The 27,995-nt window shown below is 40.2% G+C and overlaps 1 protein-coding gene across 6 annotated transcripts; it reads left to right on the plus strand.

The window, feature by feature from the left end:
• Positions 1-3,598: 3,598 nt before the first annotated feature.
• On the plus strand, positions 3,599-27,981 carry ZNF711 (zinc finger protein 711). 6 transcript variants are annotated; one of them, XM_053374507.1, is made up of 9 exons: positions 3,599-3,623; positions 8,202-8,299; positions 9,796-10,326; positions 19,147-19,305; positions 19,787-19,933; positions 20,662-20,799; positions 22,420-22,467; positions 23,268-23,411; positions 25,181-27,981. In XM_053374507.1, the coding sequence occupies exons 2-9, from the start codon at positions 8,221-8,223 to the stop codon at positions 26,356-26,358; spliced, it is 2,424 nt and encodes an 807-aa protein (XP_053230482.1). In that variant the 5' UTR covers positions 3,599-3,623; positions 8,202-8,220; the 3' UTR covers positions 26,359-27,981. The 6 variants fall into 6 exon arrangements, with proteins under 6 accessions (XP_053230482.1, XP_053230479.1, XP_053230483.1 ...); XM_053374504.1 differs by lacking the exon at positions 3,599-3,623 and adding an exon at positions 4,320-4,520; XM_053374508.1 differs by lacking the exon at positions 3,599-3,623 and adding an exon at positions 4,320-4,520 and having other exon boundaries at positions 22,423-22,467.
• The last annotated feature ends 14 nt before the right edge of the window (positions 27,982-27,995 follow it).

A 27,995-nucleotide genomic window follows, 5' to 3' on the forward strand; every position in this document is an offset into this window, starting at 1 on the left:
CCAGACTTTACAAAATGAGAAACATGCACCATTTATTATTATTTTTAGAAAGGAGCACCCCACTCCCCCTTTCTCCCACCTAGGGCAGCCCTGCCCTCTGCCTGCCTCTCAGAATGACCAATACAATACAATGAATGACCAATACGAATGAAATTGGGAAAAGAGGACATCCTTGTCTTGTACCTTGGGCTAGTGTTATTTGTTCTGTTATTTGTTCTCCTCCTCCACTCTCCAGTAGCTGCTATGAGCTGCCCAAGGAAGGAAGCCAGCAGTGGCCATGGAGAGGCAACAAGGTGCTCCCTCACAGCCGCTGCCATCGCTGTTGCTTGGGAGAAGCGCCAGATCATCCTCCTCCCCGATCTTGGTGGCGGTATCACTGGTGCGAGAAACAAGGACATTCCAGGATCAATTCAGAAGCCAAGATGGCTTCCAAAATTCTGGGAGTGACCCTGGAAAATTGGGACACTTGAAGGGTATGAGATATGCTATTAGGACAAATGGGTTACAAGGCCTGGAAGCTAATAAAGGATCAGTTTGCCCAGTGCTTGGTCAACCAGTAGAAGCAGTTTGGAAAGGTCCATTGGGATTACATTGTTTGCAATGGGGATAGGATTGATCTGAATATTTTGCAAAATGCAACAAGCACTTTGTTAGATATCAGGCTGAATGTACTCTGTATAATTTAAGACCAATCCTGCTTCCAGAACTGGGCTTTTGGCAATATAATCATAAGTGAGACTGGGCACCAGTGGCTCCAAGACCCTGGATCCGGTAATTTATTTCATTTTCATGGTGTTCATTCTTTGATTTTTACCTTTATCTTCACCTTGTAAAATGTGTTAATTTGAAAGCTTTCAGGTTGTTTGTATTTTGATGCAGACTTTCTGATACTAAATGTTTCAGAGAGTAGTTATGTTCTTTTGTGTTGCTCAATGAATATGGATGAGACAATTTGATCCAATAGGTTGTGCTATCCATAGACCTTAGCCTAACAGGTTATCAGGGCTGTTAATCCCAGGCCCTGCTGGACCTCCATATGCATCACAACCAGCAGTTAAGGTGTATTTTATGCACACGGTAGATGAGCCATGGTGGATCAATATGGATTATGCTATGCCAGTCTGTGTCTTTCCTGTGAAAGCTGCTTGGATCTGTGAACACTTTTGCTGCTTCTGATAAAAAGCTCATGAAGAGCTTGGCAGTGCAGCTTGATTAGCGTGGTGGGAAAGCGTACATGTAACCCAAACAACGTGGGGGCATAATGCTTCTTGCAAGCCAACTCTTCAAGTTTCACAAAGATTATTGCGTGGGGGGACTGCTTATACAACCAGGTTGCCCTTAGCCCATTCATATGGGTTTTATGTTGGTCCACCCTTATGAATAGAGCAACTGGTGGGAAGGTCCAACCCTCCTGCTCCGCCTGCTCAACAATTAAAAAGCAACCCAGCTCTTCCGCTCTTCCTTTAACTTTTTTGGAGCGAAGGAGGTGACATCGCTGTATTTTTCTTTCTTCTTGCTGATATCTGCCTTGCTTTGTGTCCGTTGCCTGTGGTAAGGACAGGGCCTGGTCTACGTTCGGTAAGTGAATTTTTACTGCTCTAATATGCTAGAAACTTCAAATTATTTCACAACTAGATTTGCTGCAGGTGTAGGAGTTGCATTATTTACTTTGAATGCTACTTTTTAACCCATATGCCAATCATATCCATTGTTTCCATTTTCTATATGAATTTTGTATCATTCATAATTCTATTTAATAGCATTTACAATTTTCATTTCAATTTTTTTCATTTAATTTATTTTCATTTCATTTCTATTAAGCTTTGTATATCAAGTAATATGTAATGTGTTTCAGTTACATTCAGTTGTCAGTGAGGTTTTTTAAAACTGTGTTACCGGTAGCTTTACTGAGTTTCACTTGGCTACTTCATAGCAAAATTGAACTTATTGGGATCCAATAAAAATTGGAGCATTGGGCAGGATTTGGAATGGTGTTTACCGAGCTTGATTGTATCACCATATTGGCAGTTTCTTATCTTGATAATAAGTCTTGAGTCCTGGTTTTCTCCATGCACCCCCCCCCCAGCGAATCTGTCTCCTCTCTATAGTAGTTCCAGGGGAGTCTTGCCAGTAGACCACATGCTGTGGTGTGGATCTTTGAACCATTCCCAATCATGCTAACTGTCGATGGCTAGAGAAACTCCTATATGAGAAAAGGTTGTGTTTAGGGCTTTTTAGTTCAGAAAAAAGGTAAATGGGGGCATGTAGAGGTTCATAAAATTGTGTACTGTGTGAGAAAGTAGGAATTCCACCCGCCCTTGATATTTTCCATTGGTGGGATATTCAGGACAAAGTACTTGTTCAATACAAATCAGATTTTTGAAAGCATTATATAGCATTTTTTATCAATAGAAATGATACAAAAAATCACAAACATGATCCATTCACTTGAATTCATATCTGTTATCAATAAAATGGAAGAGTGGAATAGAATATATTTGCTATAATAATAATTTATTATTTATACCCCGCCCATCTGACTGAGTTACCCCAGCCACTCTGGGCGGCTTCCAATCAAGTGTTAAAAACAATACAGCATTTGCTATGTGTTGAAATGGATATTAATAGCACAAATAAGTGGGGTGCAGGGTTCTGTCTTGTTCAACGTCTTTATGGAGCTACTTGGATGAAGGAGTTGAAGGGATGCTCATCCCATTTTGAAGTCATCAGCAAGTTTTATGAGCATTCCTTCATCCAGGTAGTTCATGGCACCTTCTAGAAAAATAGCACTGGTACTGCTCTATTGTGTCTTGGTCTTCTGTGTCTAGTTCTGTGTGCTGCAATTTAAGGATACAGACAAGCTGGAATATGTGCAGGAGCGGATGATCAAGGGTCTGGAAACCAAACCTTTTGAGGAATGGTTGAATTGGAAATGTTTAGCCTGGATAAGTTGAGACTGAGAGGATATACGATAGCCATCCTCAAATGTCTAAAGGGCTTTCACATGGAAGATGGCACAAGCTTTGTTTTCTCCTGCTCCTGTCCAATGTACTCTTGATTAAACATTAAGAAGAACTTTATGATGGCAAAAGCTTTCAGAAGTTGGTATGAGTCTCCTTCATTAGAGGTTTATAAGCAGAGTTTGGATGGCCATCTATCACAGTTGCTTTCGTTGAAATTCCTGCATAGCAGGGCTTGGACTAGATGACCCTTGGGGTTCCTCCCAACTTTATTATTTGATCTCAGTGAACGTAATTAGTGTGTCGAGGATTATAGCCTAAAATACTCTGGGTTCAGGGTGATTAGCTGTTTCCTATTTTCAAATGGGAAACTCTCCAGTAAAGGAGAGCAACAGCGCCATCTTATGCGTCCGAAGCCCAGCTGAATATTCAGCGAGGCTTGGGGTGCGATCCGAAGGCTTGCCGACTTAAAAAGCAAGCCCACTGGGTTCCACAAAGCTTACTCCAAAGTAGCCCTTGGTTAGGATGGCAGCCGCGACCCCTTTGCCAACCGCTGAGGGGACAAAAGATTCCTTAAAGGGCTGGCCAGATACAACCGCGGCGACGTTTAAAAACGAGTTGGGGGAGCAAGAACCACGACTTGGACATGAGAAAAAGCGAACGGTAGAGAAACTCGGTTGTGTGTTTTTTGTGGGGAGGGGGACACCTGCCATGTCTTTTATTGCCTCTTTGAAATAACCATTCGACGCGTTTTGAGGTACCAAACTCAGTTATCCTTTATTGTAACGGTGATGAAATGACCTGTTAAGTTCCCGTGGGTTTTTTTTGACTGGGGCGGGTTTCGAGATCAGAACTCCTGCCGTACCCACCCACCCCCAACCCCAAAAAATCAGGTCGGTTATTTTCCATCATTTATTTTTCTGGGGTATCGTCAAGACCACATCACCCCTCCTTTCTGGTCAGCGATGGCATGAAGCGACGGACCACCGAGCGCTCGCGCATCTTCGGTGGCCGCGATCCTCCCCCCTCCCCAGTCACTGCAGTCAATCCAGGGCGCCTCTCGACGGGCTTTTGTTTTGCTTGGGCTCCCCGTCCCCCCCCCCCCCCTGCGCGCGACAACTAATGGCAAGGAAAGTACTGGCATATAGAAAGCCTCATTCGCTTTTGCTACGCATGCTCTGGACACCGGCGGCGGCGGCAGGGTCTCAGAAGATGAGAGAGATGGGGGGGTTAAACAAGATGAGGGGGGCGCGCAAGTGCGCGCGGTTGATGCTTGCGCCTGGGTGACGTGTGTTCCAGCAACGGCTGGTCGCGAGACTGCTGGTGGTTGCGTTGGGGGGGGCGAGGGTGAAGAGAGAAAGGGAGGGGGGAGTGAGTTTGCGAGTGAGCAGGCCGCGCGCGCTCCCGCCCGCCTGCCGTTTCCTAGCCCTAGCCTGTGATTGGTGCAGGCCTCGGACCTGGCGGACCCCGAATGCCAGGCCCCGAAAAGCGACAGCCGAGGCGGCCGGGTCCTCGGGCCTGCACTCCCCACCCGCTCGGGCCCGAGCCCGCCAAGCGAAGGTGAGGAGGAGAGCGGCGGCGGTGTGGGGGGAAGCGGGGAAGGGGATGTGCGCTCAGCCGCGACAAGGGAATTGAGCAGAAATTCGATTTTATTTTTTAAAAAACGGGGAGGCGGCGGGGGAGGAGGCGCCAGGCCGCTTAGGCCCCGGAGCAGGCCGCGCCCCGAGGCCTACAGGGCCGCTCATCTAAACAACCGCCTTTTTTTTTTATTTAAAAAACCGAAGCAAAAATACGAAGCGTATGAACCGGCTCGCGCCTCACAGCCAGGCGATCGCGAGCGAGCGCTCGGGCTTCTCGCCCTCCGCATACTGCTCGGCCGGGGCTGTGGCCGGGCCCGAAGGCGGCCAGAAAATGGCGGAAAATAAAATGGCGCCCGTTGCAGCAGAGAAGCGCAGCTCGGCAGAGGCCCTCGTCTCCCTCCACCTTACAGAAGCTCTTTAAACCCGCGTACACACACACACACATGCCCGCCCGCCCGCTGACACCCATCGGCTGTAGCAATCAGACAAACCGTCCTCCCTCTTGCGCCTCATAGTGCCGCGGGACGTAGAAGCACGACAGAAAGGGGGGGAGAGAAGGAAGCGGCGGCAGTCCGGTGAAGACGAGGCCCGGGGATGCGGGGAAAGCGTTGCTTTCCCACCTCGCAACTCCTGCTAGGGGAGCTGTCCCTGGTGGAAGCCGCCTCCCGCCTTCCCCGAGAGAGTCTTTTGTCTCCCACAGCCGACGGGCCCCCTCGCTGCCGTGCTTCCTCTCGGGCCCCGCGCTAGGCACCGCTGGCTCCCTGCCCTCCCTCGGCCGCGCAACACCGCCCCGGGGAAGGATGGGTACAACCCCACCCCCTTTTGCCCGACTCGGGCTCCAAAGCGCCGCTTTATTGTTTGCTCATCACGGGCGCTGATTGGAAGCGAGAGGAAGAGGAGGGTTGTGTGTGTGTGTTTTTGTGTGTGTTTGTATATAGTATGCGCGTCTCCGTCTCATGCACGCGCATTTCCCCAGCTGTCTGTTGCGCGCTGAGGAATAGCAAGCTAGAAGCCTTATAGAAATGAAGCATATAAATTTAGGTAGCAAAGCAACGCGCCTTGGTCTCGAACATGTGTTTTTGATTCTCATAAGCAGTCCGATCTCCTCTGCATGTTTACTTTTAAGTTCAGTTGGAACTCGCTCGCCCGTGTGCTTTAGTTTTGCAGAGCTTAGCCTGTTCGGGTTTACTGGGAAATGATTCAGAAAAAAATCCCAACCCAATCTTTTGACTTCCTTAAGATGCTGCAGATTTATGCTATAAACTTCAATGGCCTAGAGCCTACTTCATCGGATGCATATGATTAAAAACATCTGATCTTGTGTTCCGCTGCAACAGACTTTTTTGCTGTGGGAAGTAAGTGCAGCTGACATTCAGTAGGGCTGTAGACCTAGATTTCTTACTGCAAGCAAGCATAGTTTATTTTTACCTGGGGAAGTATAATTTTGCATCCACAGTCTTCATTGGGTAGGTCAAGTCCTTTTCCATATATGTTTGTCCTGGACATTTCCATTTGTATTTAATTGTGCAAAATGCCTGGTTGTACAAAATAATTGTACAAAATTTAGGTGTTTCTTTGTTAGCACCTGTAATTCCACACTTTAAAAAGAAATAAAGGACCATCTGATGTTTAGAAGACGTCTGAAGGGAGCCCTGTTTTTAACGACTGATGTTTTAATGTATTTTTTATCTCTTATTGGAAGCCGCCCAGAAAGGCTGGGGAAACCCCACCAGATGGGTGGGGTATAAGTAATAAATTATTATTATTATTATTATTATTATTATTATTATTATTATTATTATTATTATTAGTGCCTAATGGCAGCTCTGTTGACTTGGTCCTGCTTAGCTCATCTGCTGTGCTGGTTGGGAAAGTGGCGGGCGAGACAATTGCAGCTGCAGCAGCCACTTTAAAAAAAACAACAACTACCTGCAAACATTTGCTGCCTAACAGCTGAGTGACTCAGAGTTACTGCTGTTGACAGGGATGTGGTCTTGCCCAGGAGGGACTCTATATGCCTTGCAAAAAGATGGATCCCTCATGAGTGGAATGCTTGCAGTGCTATTTATTGCCCACCCTGCAATTTCAGTACCAGGATGTGGCCCTTTAACAGAAAGATGTGCCTACCCTTGCTGTGGACATTTCTTAGGAGCAAGCCCCCATTGAACCAGGGCTAGCTCCAGGTTTTTCTGAGCCTTGTGAATATGACTTTTGGTGGGTCTCCTGTCACTGTCATACGCTCTTCTCACATATAAAAATGAAGCAACACATTCACTTTCTCACACAGAGCGAACACTTGTCCTGATCTGCTAGATTGGGTACTCCTCCGAGGTGGCACTCCTTTTCATACAGTACTGAACAAGGCTATTCAGGCCCTGCTCAGTTAATTTTACCTGTAAACATGCATTGTTGGAAGATAAGCGGAAATTATCTTTTGTGTGCATGGTCAGAAGGTTAAGGTATAAATAAATATGTCATAAGCCCCTGAAATCACATAGGTGATATCTTCCATTCCCCCAAGTTACTCCTTGGGATGTGGGCAACAAATGGAAGCCTTAATTATTCAGCATAAGGCAGGTTGCTACTTACTGCTCCACAAGGTTAGAGCATGGTTAGTAAAACGTAAGAGGAAAGCCCTGTTGACTGGACCATCTCGGGGCCATCCTTTTTCTCACACTGGCCCACCGTGACTAAAGGATGATTAGAAAGGAAGGGTAGGGCAATCAGGAAGATTCCAGTTTGTCTCATTCAGACACTGTGGGATTCTGGTGAACATAGGCACAAATGTTAACAATGCTGAGGGATATACCATGCGTTGATTCATACCTGTGTGAGGTGCTACATATTCCTTTTTTATGTAATAATACATTTTATTCAATTTTAAAAGCTTAAACACATTAACCTCAAATTCAAGATATGTTTCTTTTGCAAAACGAACAAGGTGACTTCCCACCCTTACCTCTGTGCTGTTTTTATTACCACCCATATTCTGTTGTATTATATGTCAAACTATATCTAATACATGTTTCCTTTGTTACATTTATTGTCATTCTCAATCCACTGCTCATAGTTCAAATCCTGTCCATAATTTTGAGTATAGTTTTTTCTCAAATACTGCAAAAAGGGTTTCCATTCTTCAATAAAAAGTTGGTCACTTTGGTCTCTCACTCTCAACTTCACCAGTTCTGCATAGTCCTTTAGGTTTGCAACCCATTCCTCTTTGGTTGGGACTTTTTCTTCCTTCCAATTGTGCACGTATAGGATTCTGGCAGCTGTCATTGTGCAGGTATGTTTATGGACAGAGAACCTGAAATGGTCTTTGTTATGTGGTGGTAAAATTATTGCTGCAGCCTTTTCCCAGTGGCTTTACACACCTGTTACATGACTCTTTACTATTTCACACTCTATAAATGTGCAAAAACTGCAACAAAAATTGTTAGCTGTCAAAGCACAAAATAAATGCATTCATTATTTTATCTCCCCTGCCCTACCAGGAGAGGCTGAGGAGTCATGCTGATATTTGCTCTTGGTGTAAAGTCTAGTAAGAAGAAGATGCACACATGCACTTGCTAAATATGTGTGCACTGAATTCTGTATGAAACACATTCTAAGATAGTTATGTTACTACAAGTAGTAATTTCTATTCACTTTCTTTTCTCAGTTTGTGAGCATAGAAGATTATGGATCCAGGTGGTGGAAGTCTTGGGTTGCAGACACAGGAGTCCAAAATGCCTCACACTATGATTATGCAGGATTTTGGTAAAACAACAACAAACTTTTATTTTTAACTTGACTGTTTACTAATCACCTGCTGTATATTATGAATGAATAACGAATGGCATGGGTGCAAAACATGGCATAGATAGTAGGAGAGGAGCCTGAGAGTCGCTGTACCACAGTGGGTGGCTGACACTTTTGGCTACCTCTTCTGCGTAGCAGTATTGCTGGCTTGCTGCCTTAGTAGACCAGAGGCATGGGGAATGTGTATGGACTGCAGTATACACAATTGTTTATAATAAATAATTCTTGCATTTAATTTTTGAAATAATGGAATCCGCAATATTAGATGGCAGTAGAGAGTTAAAATTATTTTTTAATTAGTTGTATTCCATATACTAGGAAAGCAATTCTATAACTAGATCTGCCAAGATGAGTGGGTTAGGATCCATCAAATCTTCAGCTCATCCAGGAGATTCCAGCACAGCTAGGTTATGCTGGTTTAACTCTCTTACTCATTGCACACCAGTTTATCTCCCCCATCGCAGCTCAGCTGTAACTCAACTGACTCACTTGAGCCCAGTGGATCTTAAGCTGGCATAAGTCTTGTAAAAATAACATGGTGTGTGCAGAATTAGAGAGACTTAGGCTGGATCGTAACCCGTTCAGCTCAGTCATGTGATCTGGCATAAGTCAAGCTAGCAAAAAAGGTACTATATCTCAAAAAATATATATTTGTAAGGCTTGTTTTCTCTCTGCCAGACTTAGGGCAGTAACTGTGCTCCTGAATAGCATTTGAATCTGGTGTAACTTTCTGGTGTAAGCCAGTTAACTTATACTGGCTTGCTTTACACCAGCTTCTTGTGTATAGAATTGCTCTATAACAACCTAAGCATGTATACTCAGAAGTAAGTTCTTTGAATGTACTGATTTTTAATCTCTAGTAGGTGTGTTGTACTATAGCACAAATACTTGCCAAAGTTGATCATTATATGCATAATGATATAATTGAACAACTTAATTGAATTCCTTAAGCATTGGGTGATATCTAGGATAGCACAAGAGGGTGCCTGCTCCTGTAGTGGGATTTCTTTTTTGTCTCCTCACCCTGCGGTCTTCATGTGCACCTAAAATATGATCCAGAGGGTTGGATGACTCTTTGGAGCAGATCTTGGGGGCTGGAGAATAGAAACCAAAAACTTCATTGTGGTAGTGGCGTTTTGTTGCACAAGCAAGCGGACATTATTGAATGTCACCATTTTTTCTGAATATGGTTATCAAATATTTCCAGCAAAACCTCCCCTTCCCTTCAGAAGACCAGACTTCACATGAGCTACTGTCACCTATCCTACCTATGGGGAGGATAGCTCAATTACAGAACACTCTCCTAATATGCCCTCCTTAAACTAAAATTAAATGTAATGAAAGGTAGGAGAGTAGTTTGTCTGACTGCATTCATTCTATGTATTTCTTAGATGCATAGTATTCTACAGCAATATAACTAATAATACTTTATCTCATTTACATTTGTTTCATAGTGGCTGGAATGGCTGGTACTGCTCACATTGATGGAGATCATATTGTTGTGTCAGTTCCTGAAGCTGTACTTGTTTCCGATGTTGTCACAGATGATGGAATAACTCTTGATCATGGCTTAGCGGCTGAAGTTGTCCAAGGACCTGATATCATAACCGAAACTGATGTTGTCACAGAAGGGGTGATAGTTCCTGAATCTGTATTGGAGGCTGATGTAGCTATTGAAGAAGCACTAGATACCAGTGATCATGTTTTGACTTCAGATCTAATTACAGAAACTGTTAGAGTTCCTGATCAGGTTTTTGTGGCTGATCTTGTTACGGGCCCTGATGGTCATTTGGAACATGTGGTACAAGATTCTGTGTCAGGAGCAGATTCTCCCACAATGGTTTCAGAAGAGGTTCTTGTAACCAATTCAGATACAGAAACTGTGATTCAGGCAGCTGGCACTGTTCCTGGTTCTACAGTTACTATAAAGACTGAAGATGATGATGATGGCAAGAGCACATCTGAAGACTACTTAATGATATCTTGTAAGTTAAGGTTTATATGACATTTGAGTCTTTTCAGACTAGAAGTGATCCAGTGATGAGAGGTTATGAAGTATAATTGGTTGTTAGTTTGAATATAATTTTCCCAATAAAATTTTGGAAGAAATAGCATTACAACCGTAAAATACTCAATACTGCTTTAAAATGGTTTCTAGTTAGTAGCGGTAGGTGGCTAGTGTACATAAATCTTTATCCAATTTTACCCCTCTGCTTAAAGAATACTGTTGGATTGAGAAGAGGCTTCCGCGAGCCAAAATGGAAATTTCTGCAAATTCCCCTTTCTCCTGCAATTATTCACACTTCCTACTTCACTTCCAAAGGGTTCACCAGCTCTCTTGAGCAGATTTTGGAGGAGTTGCAGAGGAAAGAGAATTTGAGAAAATAAATTCTACCTTCCCTTTCTGCTAACAGAAACCTCTTAGATCAAAGAGCCTTCTATCAGCAGAAGAACACGATAGGATAGAATACAGCTCACAGTGAGATTTTGTTTTCACAGTTAAAGAGGTTTATGGGAACAGTACAACATTCTAATATATATATATTCTTGGAACCATGGCTGGGAGGACTTGACAATTCTTATGAAAGACTCTTCAAAAACAAAACAAAAAAGTTCCATAGCAGTGCACATACAACACTTCAATTCTTTGCATTCTTTAGAACACATTTCCAAATGGAATACTTCAATGTTAAATAAGTAGACATTTTTAAAGGTTAATTTGAAAACAACAACAAAAACAAAAAACTAATTTTATAATGGGCAGTTATGGGAATTAGTGGCAATACAATCGTACCTTGGATCCCGAACACCTTGCAAGTCTAACGTTTTGGCTCCCAAATACCGCAAACCTGGAAGTGAGTGTTCCAGTTTGCGAACATTCTTTGGAACCTGAATGTCTGATGGGGCTTCCGCTGCTTCTGATTGGCTACAGGAGCTTCCTGCAGCCAATCAGAAGCCATGCTTTGGTTTGTGAACGTTTTGGAAGTCGAACGGACTTCCGGAACAGATTCCGTTCGACTTCCAAGGTACATGAATTGAAGATCAGATAGTAAGAACAACAGGCTTGTGGCATCTTTAAAGACTTACAAAATTACCATGACATGAGCTTCTGTGGATTATGACCCACTTCATCAGATGCATGCAGGGTTTTCTGAGCTAGAAAGATGTTTGTTTGTGTTGCCGTTAAGGTGCCACCAAGACTCCTTTGTTGATTTTGCTGAGGGAAACTAACATGGTATGACAACTGTTACAAGGAAGACATCAGTCTGTGTAAGCTAAAAAAACCCCACACAAATAATGAAATATCTTTTTGTTTTTGTTTTTTATGTTTGTGATGTTCAAACATCCACAGTGGATTGCTAGCTCTTGATCCATATGATAGCCCTGCATGCACAGTACTGGTAATCCTATGCTACCCATTGCAGCTGTTCTTTAGGGGTAACATAATATTCCACTACCAGCTTCTTTCAAAAATCTGTTATTTTATTTAAAGCAATTTCTAAACAACTTAAAATTGAAAGTCTCTAAGTGGTATACAAAAATGCAGACATGAAAACAGTAAAAACAAAAAGTATCATAAAAACAACAAAAAACCTAGTAATAACAGGGTCCAATCTTATTCTTATTGCTTACTACAGTATAGTAGGTTGACAACTTTTTTGTGGTGTCACGCCACTTCCCTTAGCAAGGATTCCACCACCAGTAATGTCATCACGGCAATCTGGAATGGTAGTGGAGTTTCTTACAAGCAATGTTTAGATTCACATTGTGGGTCATGCTGTAGACCACATGTTCAGAAATTATTATTTGAGCCATAATATGGGTGGCTAAGCCACATCTCGTATGCTGGCCAAAAGTTACCTAGTCCTGCAATATGGTGCTGCATAGTTTGCTAAAATTAAGAATACATTTCTCTACTGAGATAGAACCTAGGTAAAGCAAATTTAAACTTACTTAATAAAAGCACAACTGTAAAACTACGTCTCATGGACTTCTGTGCTTGGTGTGACATCACCAGCATAGTGTATGCTGAGACATATGAATTGAGAGCTGGCAATCTACAGTGAATCTGAACATCTCACATCTGGAAACAGCTGAAAAGGTAAGTTAGAGGCGGCAAATATTACCCTTTTTCTTCTTTGGTAAACAGGCTTTTCTGCAGAATTTCTCTTGCAAACAATCCCTTCACACTTACTTGTGCTGAGAGCAACAATATAATATAACTGGAATTTACAGAATTTATTCAGTTTCTTCCACTAATGGGTTTACTATGTGGACCAGACCAGAAAGTAATAGTCCTGCAGCTATTACTTTAAAATGAAAATTTTGGTGAGGAGAGTTGTGGGATTATTAATGCATGAAACTGAAATTTCTTCATTTAGTTCGTATCTATATAATTATGATGATGTCTGTGCAAATCTTGTTACACCTAGGTATATTTTGTTGAGAAAGAAGCATAGGTTGAAGGAGGAATCCAAAGTGTGCATATTGAATGGAATTGACATAAGTAATTAACTTAGATGTCAAGCTATGGTTGATCGATACAGTACATTTCTATAGTGTCTGAAGTATTACACACACACACACACACAAAATATGGCAGCATCCCTTAAAATACCTTGCAAGAGTTGAAAAATGTGAGCACGTTTGCGACATTTTTATTTGACCCCTTGTTTCCAATATTTTAAGCACCTAACATGTCTCTGTAACAAGGGCTTTAAAAAATGGAAAAACAACAACAGTGTGATAAATTAATGTTTTGTAACCACTTGTAAGGTCTACCCGAAAAGCAATATATAAACACCTTGAATAAATAAATAAATAAAAATAACACAGAACGTTGATAACTACTTCAGAAACAGTATGCTATTTCCTGACTTCCTGTGATTCCAGCTGAAAAGCTTTCTTTTCAAGCAGCTGTTTTCAGTAGAGTTTAACAATGTAATATCTACTTAGAAGTAATCCTGTCTGAGTTCAGTCAGGCTTACTTTCCGGTAAGTGTGTGTAGGACTGTATCCTAAATGTCTCCTCTGTTTGCATCCGACTAAATCCATGTCACTGTTCCACATTTTTAAGGCAGTATGTGTGGGAAAGAAATGTTAGTACAGTGGTACCTTGGTTTACGAACTTAATCTGTTCTGAAAGTCTGTTCTTAAACCAAAACCGCGGGAGGCGCGCTTTCCCTAATGAGGCCTCCCGCCGCTGGTGCCCTTCCACTGTTTGGATTCCATTCTTAGACCAAGGTAAAGTTTGCTAACCGGGATACTACTTCCGGTTTTGCTGAGTTCGTAAACCAAATCGTTCTTAAACAGGACTGTTCTTAAACCAAGGTACCACTGCACTCCCTACTGCTTGAACCACCTGAACAGGGAAGAGTGTTTTGTCTGCAAGACTAGACATTCTAAAAGCAGAAATTACTATATTCAATTAAAATATCCTACATTGCAGACATTTTGTGACTGGATGCAAACTTTATTATGTTTAAAGGACTTTGTTAAGCAGGTGTGAATTTGTTGTGTGGTACACACCTTTGAACCACGGATGATCATTTCAAGATACTACTTCATTATTATATTGCCTGTTGTAATGCTGCTGCCTTTCAGGCAAGACTTAACAATTTTAAACAGAAGTGTTTGGGAGAGAAAGAGAGGTAAGTTATGTGTTTTTTAATGTGTTACAATAATGCTGGTACTAATGTTTTACCTGAAGATACTATTTTTGTGATAAAAATATTTTTCCTGGCTTCCCCCCACCTGCCACGCCATATAGTTACTATTTGATAGAATACATTTATATAGGATAAATGGGCAAGAAATGGTGAAGAATATAATTACACTTGACCACTGGAATACTTCAGTTCTTATCATCAACTCAGTGACTTAATGTCTAATCTCATCTCATGCATAAATCATGCACTGAAATTTACAGAGGAGAATTTTTTTTTTTTTTTAGGAATTCAGCAACCTCATTCACCATATTATGGCTTGCTAGGACTGTGCAAACCTGCTTGTTTCAAGAGAGGAACTTGTACTTCCTTTGCTTCTCCTCGGTCCTTTCAGCATAGAGTGGTATCTAAGCCAGTGTTTCATTTAGTATGTCATCAGAACCCGGGATTGTGGTTAAAGTCTCTCCTTGTTAGCACCTTTGTCATATGTGATCCTCGAATGAAGGGTGGTATAGAATTTTTTAAAATAATAATAATAATATGAAAGCCATACAACATGCTACTTACCTCTTTTTTTGGTTGTATTGTTATATTTTGTATTTTACTTTTGGGGAGTATTTCCTTTTCTGAAAACCAATAAAAGTTTTTCTTTTTTTTAAAAAAAGATCTCTCCTCTTTAACTACAATACACACCTGTAAAACAACCTTGGTGGATAAAGAGGAGATACCTTCACCTCTCTGGTTTGGATGACATGCAAACCACTGGTTTCCAACACTTTAGCCTGAAGGAACATTTGGAATTTTAAGAAGGTGCTAAGGGCACCAGTCAGAAAATGGCTGGCACTTCCAAAAGAGCAGAAAAAGAAACCAGACAGGAATAGAACATGGTTCAAAAATGGAGGAAAAGCTATTCTTTTGTGTTAATTTGTTAGCAAATAAGTTTTGAAATGCTTTCTACTTTTCCAAACGCTGTTAAGTCTTGGATGTTATGTTTGTTGCTGGTGTGCTGCTATAGATTAGAACTGGAAAATAAAATATAACTGAATCCTGAAATAATTTTAAATTGCTATAGCCAGCCATATACATACATAGCCACAAATAAAGGCATGATGCTAGCTGGCAAGCCTTTTCTTTTCTTTTCTTTTCTTTTCTTGCTATCTGCATTGAATAGAAAAAATAGATAGACAAGGAAAATAACAAAATGAATATAAAACTCACCACAGTAGGCATTGAACATTGCAATGCTTGAGGTTGACTGTCATTTAGAAGTTTTTTTTTTCAAAATTAGGGCTGTATGAGGAGATGATAATAGTAATGTTTCTGGCCTTTGTACTGAACACTCCCTTCCGAAAACATATTGGGAGCAATCCTTGCTAGGCACCACACAGGAGGAAAAGTTCGTGATGATAATGATGCCTCTAAAATGCACCCCCAACAACAACTTGGAAACAATCAGGAAAAATGTGATGATAAAAATAATGACTCAGCATTACTGCTTCCACAATTTGGGAATAGCTAGAATTAATTTATTGTTATGACACCTCTGTAATGAGTCCATCCCACAACTTTGGGACAATCCGTGTTGTAGGGTATGCAGCAAAAACAAGAAAAGGGTTACCATATCCACACCCACTCCTGTATTCAGTGGAGGCCTCTTAAGCAGCTTTCCACTGCATGTTCCAGCAGGCAAACTAAACAAACAGTGCGGCATCAGCAGGATTCCCATAAGTTTTTTCTCACATTTTCAAAAAGTTGTTCCATATGGCCCACAGGCAGTTATTGGGGAGTTGCTTCTTCTACTCCCAGTTTTTAAGCAGTTCAAGTGGCTACCTGCATATTGCTCTGTGTGGCTGGCAGGCAGCAAAACAAAACAGTTAGAACAGCAGTTGTGTAGATCCAGGGACTAGCAAATAAGACAGAAGTAAGAAACATACTAAAGTGGAGGGTGAAAGGCAGTTACGTTGCCTAGTATCCAAACAACTCATCAGTCACAGCTCTGACTTCACTCATTGGCTAAGAACACCAACAGGTAGGAGCAACTAGACTGGTTCATTTCAAAAAAATGCCTGCCCATTTTTCTTCACTTTTTTTCTCAGCTAGAGATTAAGCATTGTCATTTTGTTTTTGCTTATTCCTATGCATTTAGCATCTCAGGAACTTTGAATTTTTAATGGTATTCTTTGCCTTATGGTTTACAATTATGTTCTTATTGCCTTATACTTGTTCTCCGAGAATTATGTTTGATGTCTCAAATTAAACCAGTGCATGAAAATTTGCAGAACTGGGCTGTTCTGCATCAAACGGGGTTTTTCAACCAGAACCATGAAGGAAGGAAACAGAAGAAAAAAAACAATAGGCAAGGCACTAATGTTAACTTCAAAAATGTCACATTTTATGCATGCTTACCATCTTTTAGTTTTGACATTTGAGTACACATCTTTTGATTGCTGAATTACTGCTTCACTGTTAATGAATAGTTTGTAATTCTTAGGCTTTCTAGCCACAAGCGTTTACACATTACTTTTTATCACCAATATTCTCTATAGAGAATATTGCCATTTTAAAATCCCACTGTGACATAGGTATACTGATAATACTGATCCATGTAATTTTAAAAAGAATACTTTGCATTTTAAAAACAAGGGACTATTATAGAAGAATAAAATGTTCATTGTTCCAATCTGGGATTAGGTTCTCCATTAAGTGAGTAGTTAAGGAGTTACCGTATTTTTCACTCCATAGGGCGCACTGGACCATAGGGCACACCTCATTTTTAGTGGGGGAAATAAAGAAAAAACATTTTATTCCCCCCCCTCCAGGTCCAGGAGCGGCAGCAAGATTGTGCGCAACCTTGTCGCCGCTCCCGGAGCTTGCGGGGCTAGGGACGGGGGAAGCCCAAGCTTCCCCAGCCCCCAGAACAGGTCCAGGAGCGGCGGCAAGATTGCGTGCAACCTCGCTGCCGCTCCCGGAGCTTGCGGGGCTAGGGGCGAGGAAGCCCAAGCTTCCCCCGACCCCAGCCCCCAGAACAGGCAGCTATCCGCAAGCCTTCCTAGCACAGCAGGAACTCCCGCTGTGCTCAGAAGGCTTGCGGATGGCTGCCTGAAGCCCAGCGAGTGCAGCGGGAGTTGGTGCTGCGCTCGCCGGGCTTCAGCCTGCTATCCGCAAGCCTTCAGAGCGGTCCGAAGACTTGCGGATAGCTGCCTGAAGCCTGGAGAGCGAGAGGGGTCGGTGCGCACCAACCCCTTTCACTCTCCAGGCTTCAGTGAAAGCCTGCATTTGCTCCATAGGACGCACACACATTTCCCCTTCATTTTTGGAGGGGAAAAATTGCGTCCTATAGAACAAAAAATACGGTATTTATTAACCATATTTTTGAAAGAACAACTCTTTTTTTGTGCTGGTGGCACAATCCTCCTTTCCTGTGCAAATTGGAGGAGGTCCCCCAACAATGCAGTCCCCCAAGTTTTCAGCATGCACACTATTTACTCTGATGAGCAAAGGCTCCCATTATACTTGCCAAACTTCTCAGCCTTGAGTCCAGATGTTAGGCTGCAGTCCTCATCATCCCCAACCATTGGTCATGCTGGCTGGGGATTACAGAGATTGCATTCCAAAATCTGAGGACCAAAGGTTGGGGAAGGCTACTTTATGCCACAGAGGTGCCCTCTTTCACAAGCAGGTTGCATAAGGAGGGATGGATAATGCCCAGTTTGCAACACGCCCCCCCCCAAAAAAAAAACCCCAAGCACCCATTTAAAAATAACTGGAAGTTTTTTAAAAAAATGATTCACAATAGCATTACTGATAAATTTAAAAACAAAAATAGTGCTTAGCTTTTTTATTTTTATTTAGTTCTGTTTTCAGTAGTTCCAGCAGTGTTCTGATTCGTTCACAGATTTCTGTAATACCACTTTCATCAATGACACCAAATACTGCTGCTGTTTAGCAGGTATTAAATGACATCCAGCACAGGCAATATGAGCACACACAAATTTGCACTGTTAAATCCAAGTGTTACATATCATTAGTACATGTAAATATGTATTATGTGAAAATGAGCCTGATTTGCCTATTGCTGAGCAATTGCAGAGAGGTGTCATATTGGGCATTTAATTCCAAGTTCCAAGCAAAGGAAATTATACTGTATTTTGTTAGTTTAAAGCACTTTGACTTGATGATACTGCTCATAGTATTGAAAGGGAATAACTGGTATGTTGTTTATGAGTTCAGAATTAAGCTCAATATACAAGTAATGTTCCAAATCTCTTAAATCATGATTAAAAGATGAGAAGCAAGGCCATATCACATGCTTTCTTTCATTCTTCTTCCTGTGCTTGCACTGTAAGTCTAACTCAGGTTAGGATACGCATTGGCACTGGCCTGAAGCATAGTTAAACAAGATATAATGTGGCATTCAACACCAATCTTACTCTGGGTAGACCCACAGAAGTTAACATACATAATTTTAGTGGGTCTATTCTGAGTAGGACTTAGTTGAATACAACTCATAGTGATCAATATCTAGAATTGTTTAGCATACTCTAGTTAAGAAAGAACCCTCATTAGGCCAACCGTGGTTAAGGTTAGTTTGGCATAAGTTTAATAATGCCTGTTGGGAAGGGGTATATTGGAGTGATAATGCTATCCTGTTCTGATTTATAAATCTGAAGTGTTACATCTCTCCTGGAGTCTTACAGGGTGTCTTACAGGGAGTCTTACAGCCTTACAGAGTGACTCGCTAACATTTTATACTATATATATGGAGAAAGGGACAGCAATACAAAAACAATTCTGGGGTAAAGGTAAAGGTAAAGGTACCCCTGCCCGTACTGGCCAGTCGTATCCGACTCTAGGGTTGTGTTCTCATCTCGCTCTAGATTATAATGTAACAGACACGTTTCAACAGTGTGCTTGTAATTTTTGGTGGTGAAATTTATTAAAACAGTAAAATAAAACAAATCTATTCATATGTGAAATATTCACAAAACAAGCAAAATAAGGTGATTGGTCTGCATGCCAGCTTTATATTGCGAATCATGTTGTGTTTTGCATAAATGAGCTAAGAACAATTGAGCAACATTGCTAATACTTGCTTCTTGCTTCCTTCTAACTGGTTTTTATTGTTGTTTGTTTTTTATAGTGGATGATGTTGGGGAAAAGCTAGACCATATTGGAAACACACCTTTAAAAATCAGCACTGAGGTTTCACATGATGATGTATCTAAAGATGATGGTTTTGGTTCTGAAGTCATTAAAGTTTACATATTTAAAGCTGAAGCTGAGGATGATGTGGAAATAGGTAAGTATCGCAACTTTTGATGTTGCTAGTTTGTGGTGTTTACAAAATCCAGTTGCCTACATTGTGTAAAACAAATACTTCTTCGTAGTGGTTTCCAATTAAATTCCTTCCATTGTCTTTCATAAGGGAATCTAAAATAACTAAGATACCAAAACAAAACCATGAAAACTCTGCCCATAGATAACATATAGCTTGAAGCACCTCCAGGTTCTGCCTTGGCTATCTCACTCAACTTCCAGAACCAACCCTTTTCCCCATGCCCTTGTAAGGACTCCTCTGAGTTTGTTCCTTTCTCCCATATGTCCAACCCATGACAATTTGTCATGCTAAATGGAAATTAAAATGCTGCCCCACCGTGCTGTCTTTCCCCCCTAATGACAGTTGTTGTCTTGTTATTTCATCAAGCACACAGAAAAGAAATGAAACATTTTACTGTTCCTATCAAAATGTTATCAAATAAAAATTACTTATTCTCTTCAAGGTGGAACAGAAATTGTAACAGAGAGTGACTTTCATAATGGGCATTCTGTAGCTGGAGTTTTAGAGCAAGGAGGCGTCGGCAGAGTACAGCGAGAGAAGATGGTTTATATGGCTGTTAAAGATTCCTCTCAAGAGGATGAAGATATTGGTAAGAATTATATTTTTGTGTTGCTAAAAAAGTAATCTTGTCATTTCTCTCCCCGCCCCCCACAACCACTGTGAACATGAAGGGATTTTATCCCTATATTGTTATATGATTATTTTATACTTCAAATGAGGATAGAGATCCTAACACACACACCCCACTTAAGTTATGTGCACCAGTCCACAAACAAGCTGAAATTCAATCAACTGCAAATGAGAGGTCATTGCAAACCTTGTCATGTGTGCTGTTGTTTGCACTATATTGCACATCATGATCTGATACATAGATGGATTGTGATCTGATACATAGATGGACAGTTTTCTTTGAAATGCAATCCTCAGCATTTTTATTTAGAACTAGGTGCAGCCTGTACTGCACCAACCTCCCCACCAGAGCTTTCTCCTGGTATGCACATTGACCCCACTAACAGGAAGTCAGCTATATAGGTGCGCCCCTCCCCGCTTGTCTGCTCTTGCTGAGAAACAACCCCTACCAAGTTAAGTGGGCTTCTTTCCTATGAGATATGTATCAGTTTGTAGTCTTGAACATAGAGGGGAAACTCTTGATGGCAATTTCATGAATCTGGCGTTCTGATTTTGGATTTTCACAAATAGATTGGTAGCTTCTGGTTTAGGAGATAACTACTAAATCAAATACAAATTAATTGAGCAAAGCTGGAAAATGGCATATATAGTGTCATTAATTTCTATACCCTTTAAAACTAAATATAGGTTGTGCTGAAATAGCTGATGAAGTTTACATGGAGGTTATTGTTGGTGAAGAAGAAGCAACATCACTGCCTGAAGCACAGCTTGAAGACACTGGTGTGAATAAAACTTTTGTTCCTGTTGCATGGGCTGCTGCTTATGGTAGGATGCTAGATTATGACTTCATGAGAGTCCCTTCTCTCCTTTCTAATTGCACTAACCCATCTCTGCCCAAATAATAATTTTAACATTTAGTGGACATAAAAGCATAATAAAACGTATTGTACAGAGGACCATGGATTCGTTTTAAAGACTCTCCAGAGTTCTTTCTGCCTTTAGCAGTTCATGTGGCAATTGAAATGAAGCTTTCAAAAATAAGTCTTAAGTTTTAATATTTAATAATAGTAAGGGAACTTTAAACACTTGCTCAAAGAACCCATTTTCATGCATGTGTCTGCATATTCTGTTTGTAATTATAGGAAATTGTCAGCCCACCTACACTTAGACTTCAAAGTGCTGCTCCTAGGCCTCTGAGGTTTACCCCTGTGCTCCCCATTCTCTTTTTCCAGAAAATTTTACAAAAATGGCTGAATTCACCTAATGAAATTAGAGAAGCATTTGAAACCCATATCCCCAAAACACAAATATATATTTCATTTTTTTAAAAACTCCTCACTAGATGGCAAATTCAGATGGTGTTAAAAATGTGACAAAAGTCATGTGCTATCTCACCACTGTACAAAGCAGAGGCCCACAAATACTGTTAACACACTTTCCATGGCAGACAACAATTTATTCTGGTAGTCAGAATTGTGGTATGGTCTCCAGAATAGAAAAGCTCTTATATTTTGCCCTTTTGGTTTTTTAAAGTGCCAACATTTTCCCTTTTAAGCAGCCCAAGTCTGCTGCAATATAGACTGCTGTTATGTCTTCCATCCTGTCCCATGTCCTCACAACTGGCTGAGCAAGAGCATAATTTTTAAACTTCCTTTTAACTTTCCTCATTCTGTTTAGTTCCCTCTTACATATATATGCGTGTCTGAATCTTTGCACTGGAATAAAAGATTGTAGCAAAGGGAATACGGAGGGTTAGCCTGTAGCTTGAAGGCCCTGTTTAGCCAAACAACTGCTGATGTGTGGCAATGTGTGCACATACCTATGTTCCTATGGGAAGGGACAGTAGCTCAGTGGTAGAGAATATGCTTTGCTTGTAGAAGGTCTCAGGTTAAATCCACAGCATCTCTATTAAAAAGTGATCGCAAGCAGAAGATGCTAAAAAAGACAATATCTTAATACCCTAGAAAGGTACTGTCATAGTTGACAAAACTAGGAAAGACTAATGGTCACACTCCGTGTAAGGCTGCTTCATATGATTCTTACAAATCAGAGGCTCAGTGCTAACAAGTTGTATGGTGTTTCTGTTAATGCTGTGAACTAATGTGCAAATGTTATTTTGTAGAATAGCTTCATACAAACATTTAAAGGCTAGTTGCTACTTATTTTTGTGTGTAATGAAAAATAATAATGAAGACACATTTATGGCATAAAAAAGATGAATGTCTGGAAAGCAGTGACTATTAGTAAGTTTTATTTTGAAGCAACTGACAGCAAATCATGTATCTAAAGTGAAAGTTAGTGGGAAATTGGGGGGGGGGTTGGTTGGTAAAAAAGTAACTTGGAAATAGAAATGATTAGCTTAGTTGTTTTCTGTGTTGGACTGCTTTGAAATCATTATGCAGTTGGAATGTGTGAACTGTTTCAATGAACTGCCTGTTCCCCTAGGAGATGATAGAAGACTTCCCCGGAGGTATGAAGACTGTCAAACAACAGGTCAGTAGATGAAGAATTGCTCATATGTCTAGTATTTCAAAGATGTTGTGAACTACATTTAGGCTTCATCAGCAACTATATAAGAATTGGCACATTAATATTAATACAGCAGATAATTCAATGTAAACGAAAACACAATTATGCGTAGGGCTGTCAATAGCCCTGCTGTGACATTCCCAAAACAAACCCTCTTTCCTTTTAAACTTGGCACCAGCTCTTACAAACAGCTACCTCTGTTTCATTTTTGGATGAAATACTCCATTAAAATGCTAAAGGAAGCAAGAAGAAGCTATGCTGGAGCAATTTTTGTGCCTTTCTGCTCTATCCCCAGTGCTGGATCCGGTGAATCTTTCATTATAGGAGTTCTTTTCAATATGTTACCTTAAGTATGTCTACTCAGAAATAAACCCTACTGAGTTCATTGAGAGTTAAATCCTAGTAACGTGCATATGATCACAGCCTGAATGTGAGAATGATGTTGGCTGACATTTTTTTCATTTATTAATTCAAAGTATTTCCTCCTGTTCTTCACAGTCTTAGCTTCAGAACAGCTTGTGTAAGATGAATAGAAACAAAAGCAAATCATTGCTTTCTGTGTGTTGTATTAAAAAATATATGTAGCTATTATCCAGTGTGTGTTTCTAGCATCTTATGATGAAGCAGAATCCCATTGTCCCAATCTCAGTGCAAACACAATTGCAACAGATGGTCCTTTCTCTAAACAGCTTCAGTGTTCAAAATAAGCTCTTATAAGGGAGCCTCTTGCCACATTGTGATGCGTATCTGGTCTTTCACATCAGGAACCAACTTGGATGCAAGATTAGAAAACAAAAATGTTAATGCAACACAATTCCTGCAAATCTGTGATAGCATTAGCACAAACAGACTGCTTAAACAGAAAGCCAAGAAAAGGAGGAGAGGGGAAGCAAGGCAGTGGCAAACAGGTAAAACGACTTCCTTGGCTAGCTTTTACCTACTTATCTGTAGCTTTTAGCATTCTTAAATTAGAAGATAAAAGTGTAGTTGATTCCGTATTCTTACAGTGTTAGGAGTTTTTCTTTTTTGGGAAAAGATACCTTACGATTTCATCCAGTTTTCTCTTATCTTATTAGCTGCATAGTCAGAAGAGTATTTCCTGACTTTCTTATACTACAAGTATAAGCAGTAGCTAAGTTCTTGTTATATTAACATACAGTAGTAGGAGGCATGTGGATTGGAAATTTCTAAAAGGTAATTTAAAAGAGATTATTCTTTGTTGTGTTGCACTGTCAGCTTGTGCACAGCCAGCACAAAGATTTATTTTTTTAAAAATCAGCAAGGGCAAAGAACCACCACTCAGTGCATTTTTCATTGTAGAATTTACACAATATTAGACTACAGTGTAGTCATTATGGGACATAGTCATTTGCACAGCAGAAATCAATGTTTCGGTAATTCAGCCACTTAACATTTACAGTTTTCTTTCTGAAAACAAAAATAAAAAGTCTCCGCATAAAAATTCCAAGGAAATCAACTGAATTTTTCAATAGAAGTACTTCTTTACCCCAGCCAGTGTAAAATACTGGAGTAAAAATGTCAAACAGAAACTATCCAGGAATACATATAAATACCCAAACCTTGGAGATGTTTGTGTGTGCTTCTAAACACCAGGGTGCATAGAATATGCCTTATTAGGAAGTTTTTTTGTTCCAGCCAACTTAATGTGTTGGTAAAAATGTCCCACGCCATTTTTCAAATAAAAACTGATACAGGGAAATAGACTTAACCATCATCCTTCTAGCACCACACTTTTTCACTTTGGAATATTGTACTACCCTGACTTTGGAATTTTGGTTGAGGTGGTCAGTTGTCTTTGAAAGCCATCCATGTAAAGTTGTTGTTTTTCCGGTATTGTTTTAGGACTTAATCTCCATACTTGTTAGCCCGAATATTGATGACAAGTGTTTTGAGCTTATCCAGCTAGAAGCTTGCTAAGTTTGAAGTTCTTAGATTCAGCTTTGGACACAAGAACTGTCTTTCATTCCTCAGTCTCTTTTGTAAAAGTGTTAAATTTCAGTGCCTCTTGGTGAATCCTCAGAAGTGAAGATTTGTTTAATTGTTATCAGCAGTAAATTTCAGCATACGTTGACAAAATTATGAAGAAATGAAAATATGGTTGAATAATAGAAAGTGAAAAGACTATAAGAATTATAAGCAATAAATACAAATTCTAGTCGTAATAGGATTCTTAAGATCTAGTGAATGGGAGAGAAGTTGACCCTAGAAGAGGGTGATCCAACTTTGTATGCCTCCTCTTTGAGACTGCGGAAGCACAGATTTTGAAAATGGCAAAAAGAATGTTCCACAAATGTGCTGAGACTGGATCCACAGAATTCAACCCACTCCCACTTCACTGATATCCTATTGAAATCAGTGGGAGGGAAACTTAAAAATAAATAAATCCTAGCATAGGAAAGGAACATTAAAAAGGCAAAATGTGGGGGCCCAATACTTTCTCCCCTGCTGGCAAGAACCTAGTTGGTCATAGGAAAAAGCAATTAATCTGCCTTTAGTTCTCACTCTCCCACTTTTGGATTGCTCTGTTCTTTATTCAAAACATTACATGATTGGTGTTTTTTTTAAAAATGATACTGTGTTCTGCTTCATTGATGTCAGAATCATTCTTTTTCTTGTTACAATTTATTTCATAATATTTTCTGTTTGTTTAAAACAGCTGTTATAATAGGTCCTGATGGACAACCCTTAACCGTCTACCCTTGTCACATATGTGGGAAAAAATTTAAATCCAGGGGATTCTTGAAAAGGCATATGAAAAACCACCCAGATCACATGATTAAGAAGAAATACCAATGCACAGACTGTGATTTTACAACTAACAAGAAAGTAAGCTTTCATAATCATTTGGAAAGCCATAAGCTCATCAACAAAGTTGACAAAACGCATGAATTCACAGAGTACACCAGGCGATACAGAGAAGCAAGCCCACTGAGTTCAAATAAACTGATCTTAAGGGACAAGGAACCTAAATTGCACAAGTGCAAATATTGTGACTATGAGACAGCAGAGCAAGGACTGCTTAATAGACATCTGCTTGCGGTTCACAGCAAGAACTTCCCTCATGTTTGTGTTGAGTGTGGGAAAGGATTCCGCCATCCTTCTGAGCTCAAAAAGCATATGAGGACCCACACAGGGGAGAAGCCTTACCAGTGCCAGCATTGTGTCTTTCGTTGTGCTGATCAGTCTAATTTGAAGACACACATCAAAACCAAGCATGGTACTGACCTGCCCTTTAAATGTGAACATTGTCCGCAGGCATTCACAGATGAGAAAGAACTCCAGCAGCACACAGAGTTGTTTCAAGGGCATAAGACTCATCAGTGCCCACATTGTGACCACAAGAGCACCAACTCGAGTGACCTGAAACGGCACATAATATCTGTTCACACAAAGGACTTTCCTCACAAATGTGAGGTGTGTGAAAAAGGTTTCCACCGTCCATCGGAGCTCAAGAAGCACAGTGAAACGCATAAAGGTAAAAAGGTACATCAGTGCAGGCACTGTGACTTTAAGACTTCAGATCCTTTTGTACTTAGTGGGCATATTCTCTCAGTTCACACTAAGGACCTGCCTTTCAAATGCAAAAGATGCAAGAGAGGATTTAGGCAACAAACTGAACTGAAGAAGCACATGAAGACCCACAGTGGAAGGAAAGTCTATCAATGCCAGTATTGTGAGTATAGCACTACAGATGCATCAGGCTTCAAGCGGCATGTCATATCAATACACACAAAAGACTATCCGCACAGGTGTGAGTACTGCAAAAAGGGATTCCGTAGACCATCAGAGAAAAATCAGCATATAATGAGGCATCACAAAGAGGCCCTAATGTAACATATGAGCTGTAGAAGAAAACGGTTTAGAAACTGTGATCTGCTTAATTGGGGAAGAAAACTCTCATGAACTGTTTCTCCTGGTTTCAAAGCTTGATATTAAATCATAACTTTACATTCTTTGTATTACAAGTCTTTAAAAGTATTAGGGTTGACAGGGGATCTCATAGCCCTATGATTGTTGCTCATCAAAACCTAAAGAACACTATAAAATGCAGAGATGAATGTTTGAAAAGCTGCGGAAAGAGACCTTGAATGTCTTCTGTTTAAAGTGTTATATATAATTAAGCTAAAGAAAATACTAAGACCGTTATCTTAGCCCTTTATCAATAACGCCATTTATATCCTTAATGAAAACTGGGGGTGGGAGTTTTTAGAAATGTTTGCTATGGCAAGTCTACAATATGCAGGTAGAAGTCAGTTGCTTTGTCATTACATTTTTTAACTGTGCTGGGAAACAAGAATTGGTTAGATTTTGAGATCTGTCTTTTTTGTTGTTGTTAAAGCAAACACACATTTCACCAGGAAACATAGTTTCCTTCCTTTATTTAGGTTCAATGAGCAATATTTAAACTTTTTTTTTCCAGAGCTGCTGACCTATGTTATCGCAGGATATGGTGTTAAAAATACAGCATTGTTTTTGAGCTCAAAAGGTGTTGTTCAGTACTAGGATTGAAGATGTGTGTGTATATAATTTCCCTTTTTATCTGAAAACTGCAGTTGAATGTTCAGTATGGCACATATAAAAAAATTACCTTTTGGCCGATCTAATTATTATAATATTTTTGAAAAAGAATAAAAAATTGATGGCTGCGGCTGTTGGTGCTATGATTTGGCACTTTTTTTTGCTATTTTACTGTTTTCCTTTTTCAAAAAAAGAGTATCAAGATTACATTAGTTGGAAATGCCTATGGAATCTTAGGGGGCAGTGTTCCTGGCAAGGGTAGACTACTGTGGTCCTTCCTTGCAAATTAAAAATCTTTCCATATAGAAATGAAAATTGCACCTTTTAATCAATTCATACAAAACATATACCATACTATAAACATGCATTTTCAATCTGTAAGAAAGTTATATATGCAGTATTTAACCAGAACAATATGCTGCCGCTAGAGTTTGAAGGTGGATCTTCAGTTTACAGTGTATACATTTGAAATATGCATCCCTTTAAACAATGCTTTGTGTTAGCATGCTGCAAATCAAAATGGCGCTTAATATAACAAGCTGGTCTAGGGCTATTTAATAATTAAAAACTGTTCATAAATGTTATGCATATAATGTGTACTTTTTTAAAACTTTTTTTTTAAGTTGCTTTATGTTTGCACACAGCTGTTCACATAATAAATTGTAACTTTACTTCATGCTACTATATTGTGGCTTTGTGTTTCAGATAATGTTCATACTTTGTTTTTGCACCAGATGAGAATCAGTTCCTTGAGAATAAATTTTTTTTATATTTCTAAACTTCAGAAAGTTAACTTTGGGAAACCTTGTGTTTTATGTGGCTGTAAAAAATGATGTACACGATGTAAAATAAGATTGTCACTGTTATGTGGGACTATTATTTCAAAATGTGTTACTCATTGTAATGAGCATACAATAAAATGCATCTCTTGCACTCCAAGCTTCTTGAAAAAG

Source organism: Podarcis raffonei, chromosome Z, assembly GCF_027172205.1.
Source record: "Podarcis raffonei isolate rPodRaf1 chromosome Z, rPodRaf1.pri, whole genome shotgun sequence".
Classification (NCBI taxonomy): domain Eukaryota; kingdom Metazoa; phylum Chordata; class Lepidosauria; order Squamata; family Lacertidae; genus Podarcis; species Podarcis raffonei.

Coding starts and splice junctions, on each gene's coding strand:
- ZNF711 (XM_053374507.1), top strand. CDS start 8,221: ATGGATCCAGGTGGTGGAAGTCTTGGGTTGCAGACACAGGAGTCCAAA. Junction 19,934..20,661: donor TCAAGAGGATGAAGATATTG/GTAAGAATTATA, acceptor AACTAAATATAG/GTTGTGCTGAAATAGCTGAT. Junction 22,468..23,267: donor TGAAGACTGTCAAACAACAG/GTCAGTAGATGA, acceptor CTTTCACATCAG/GAACCAACTTGGATGCAAGA.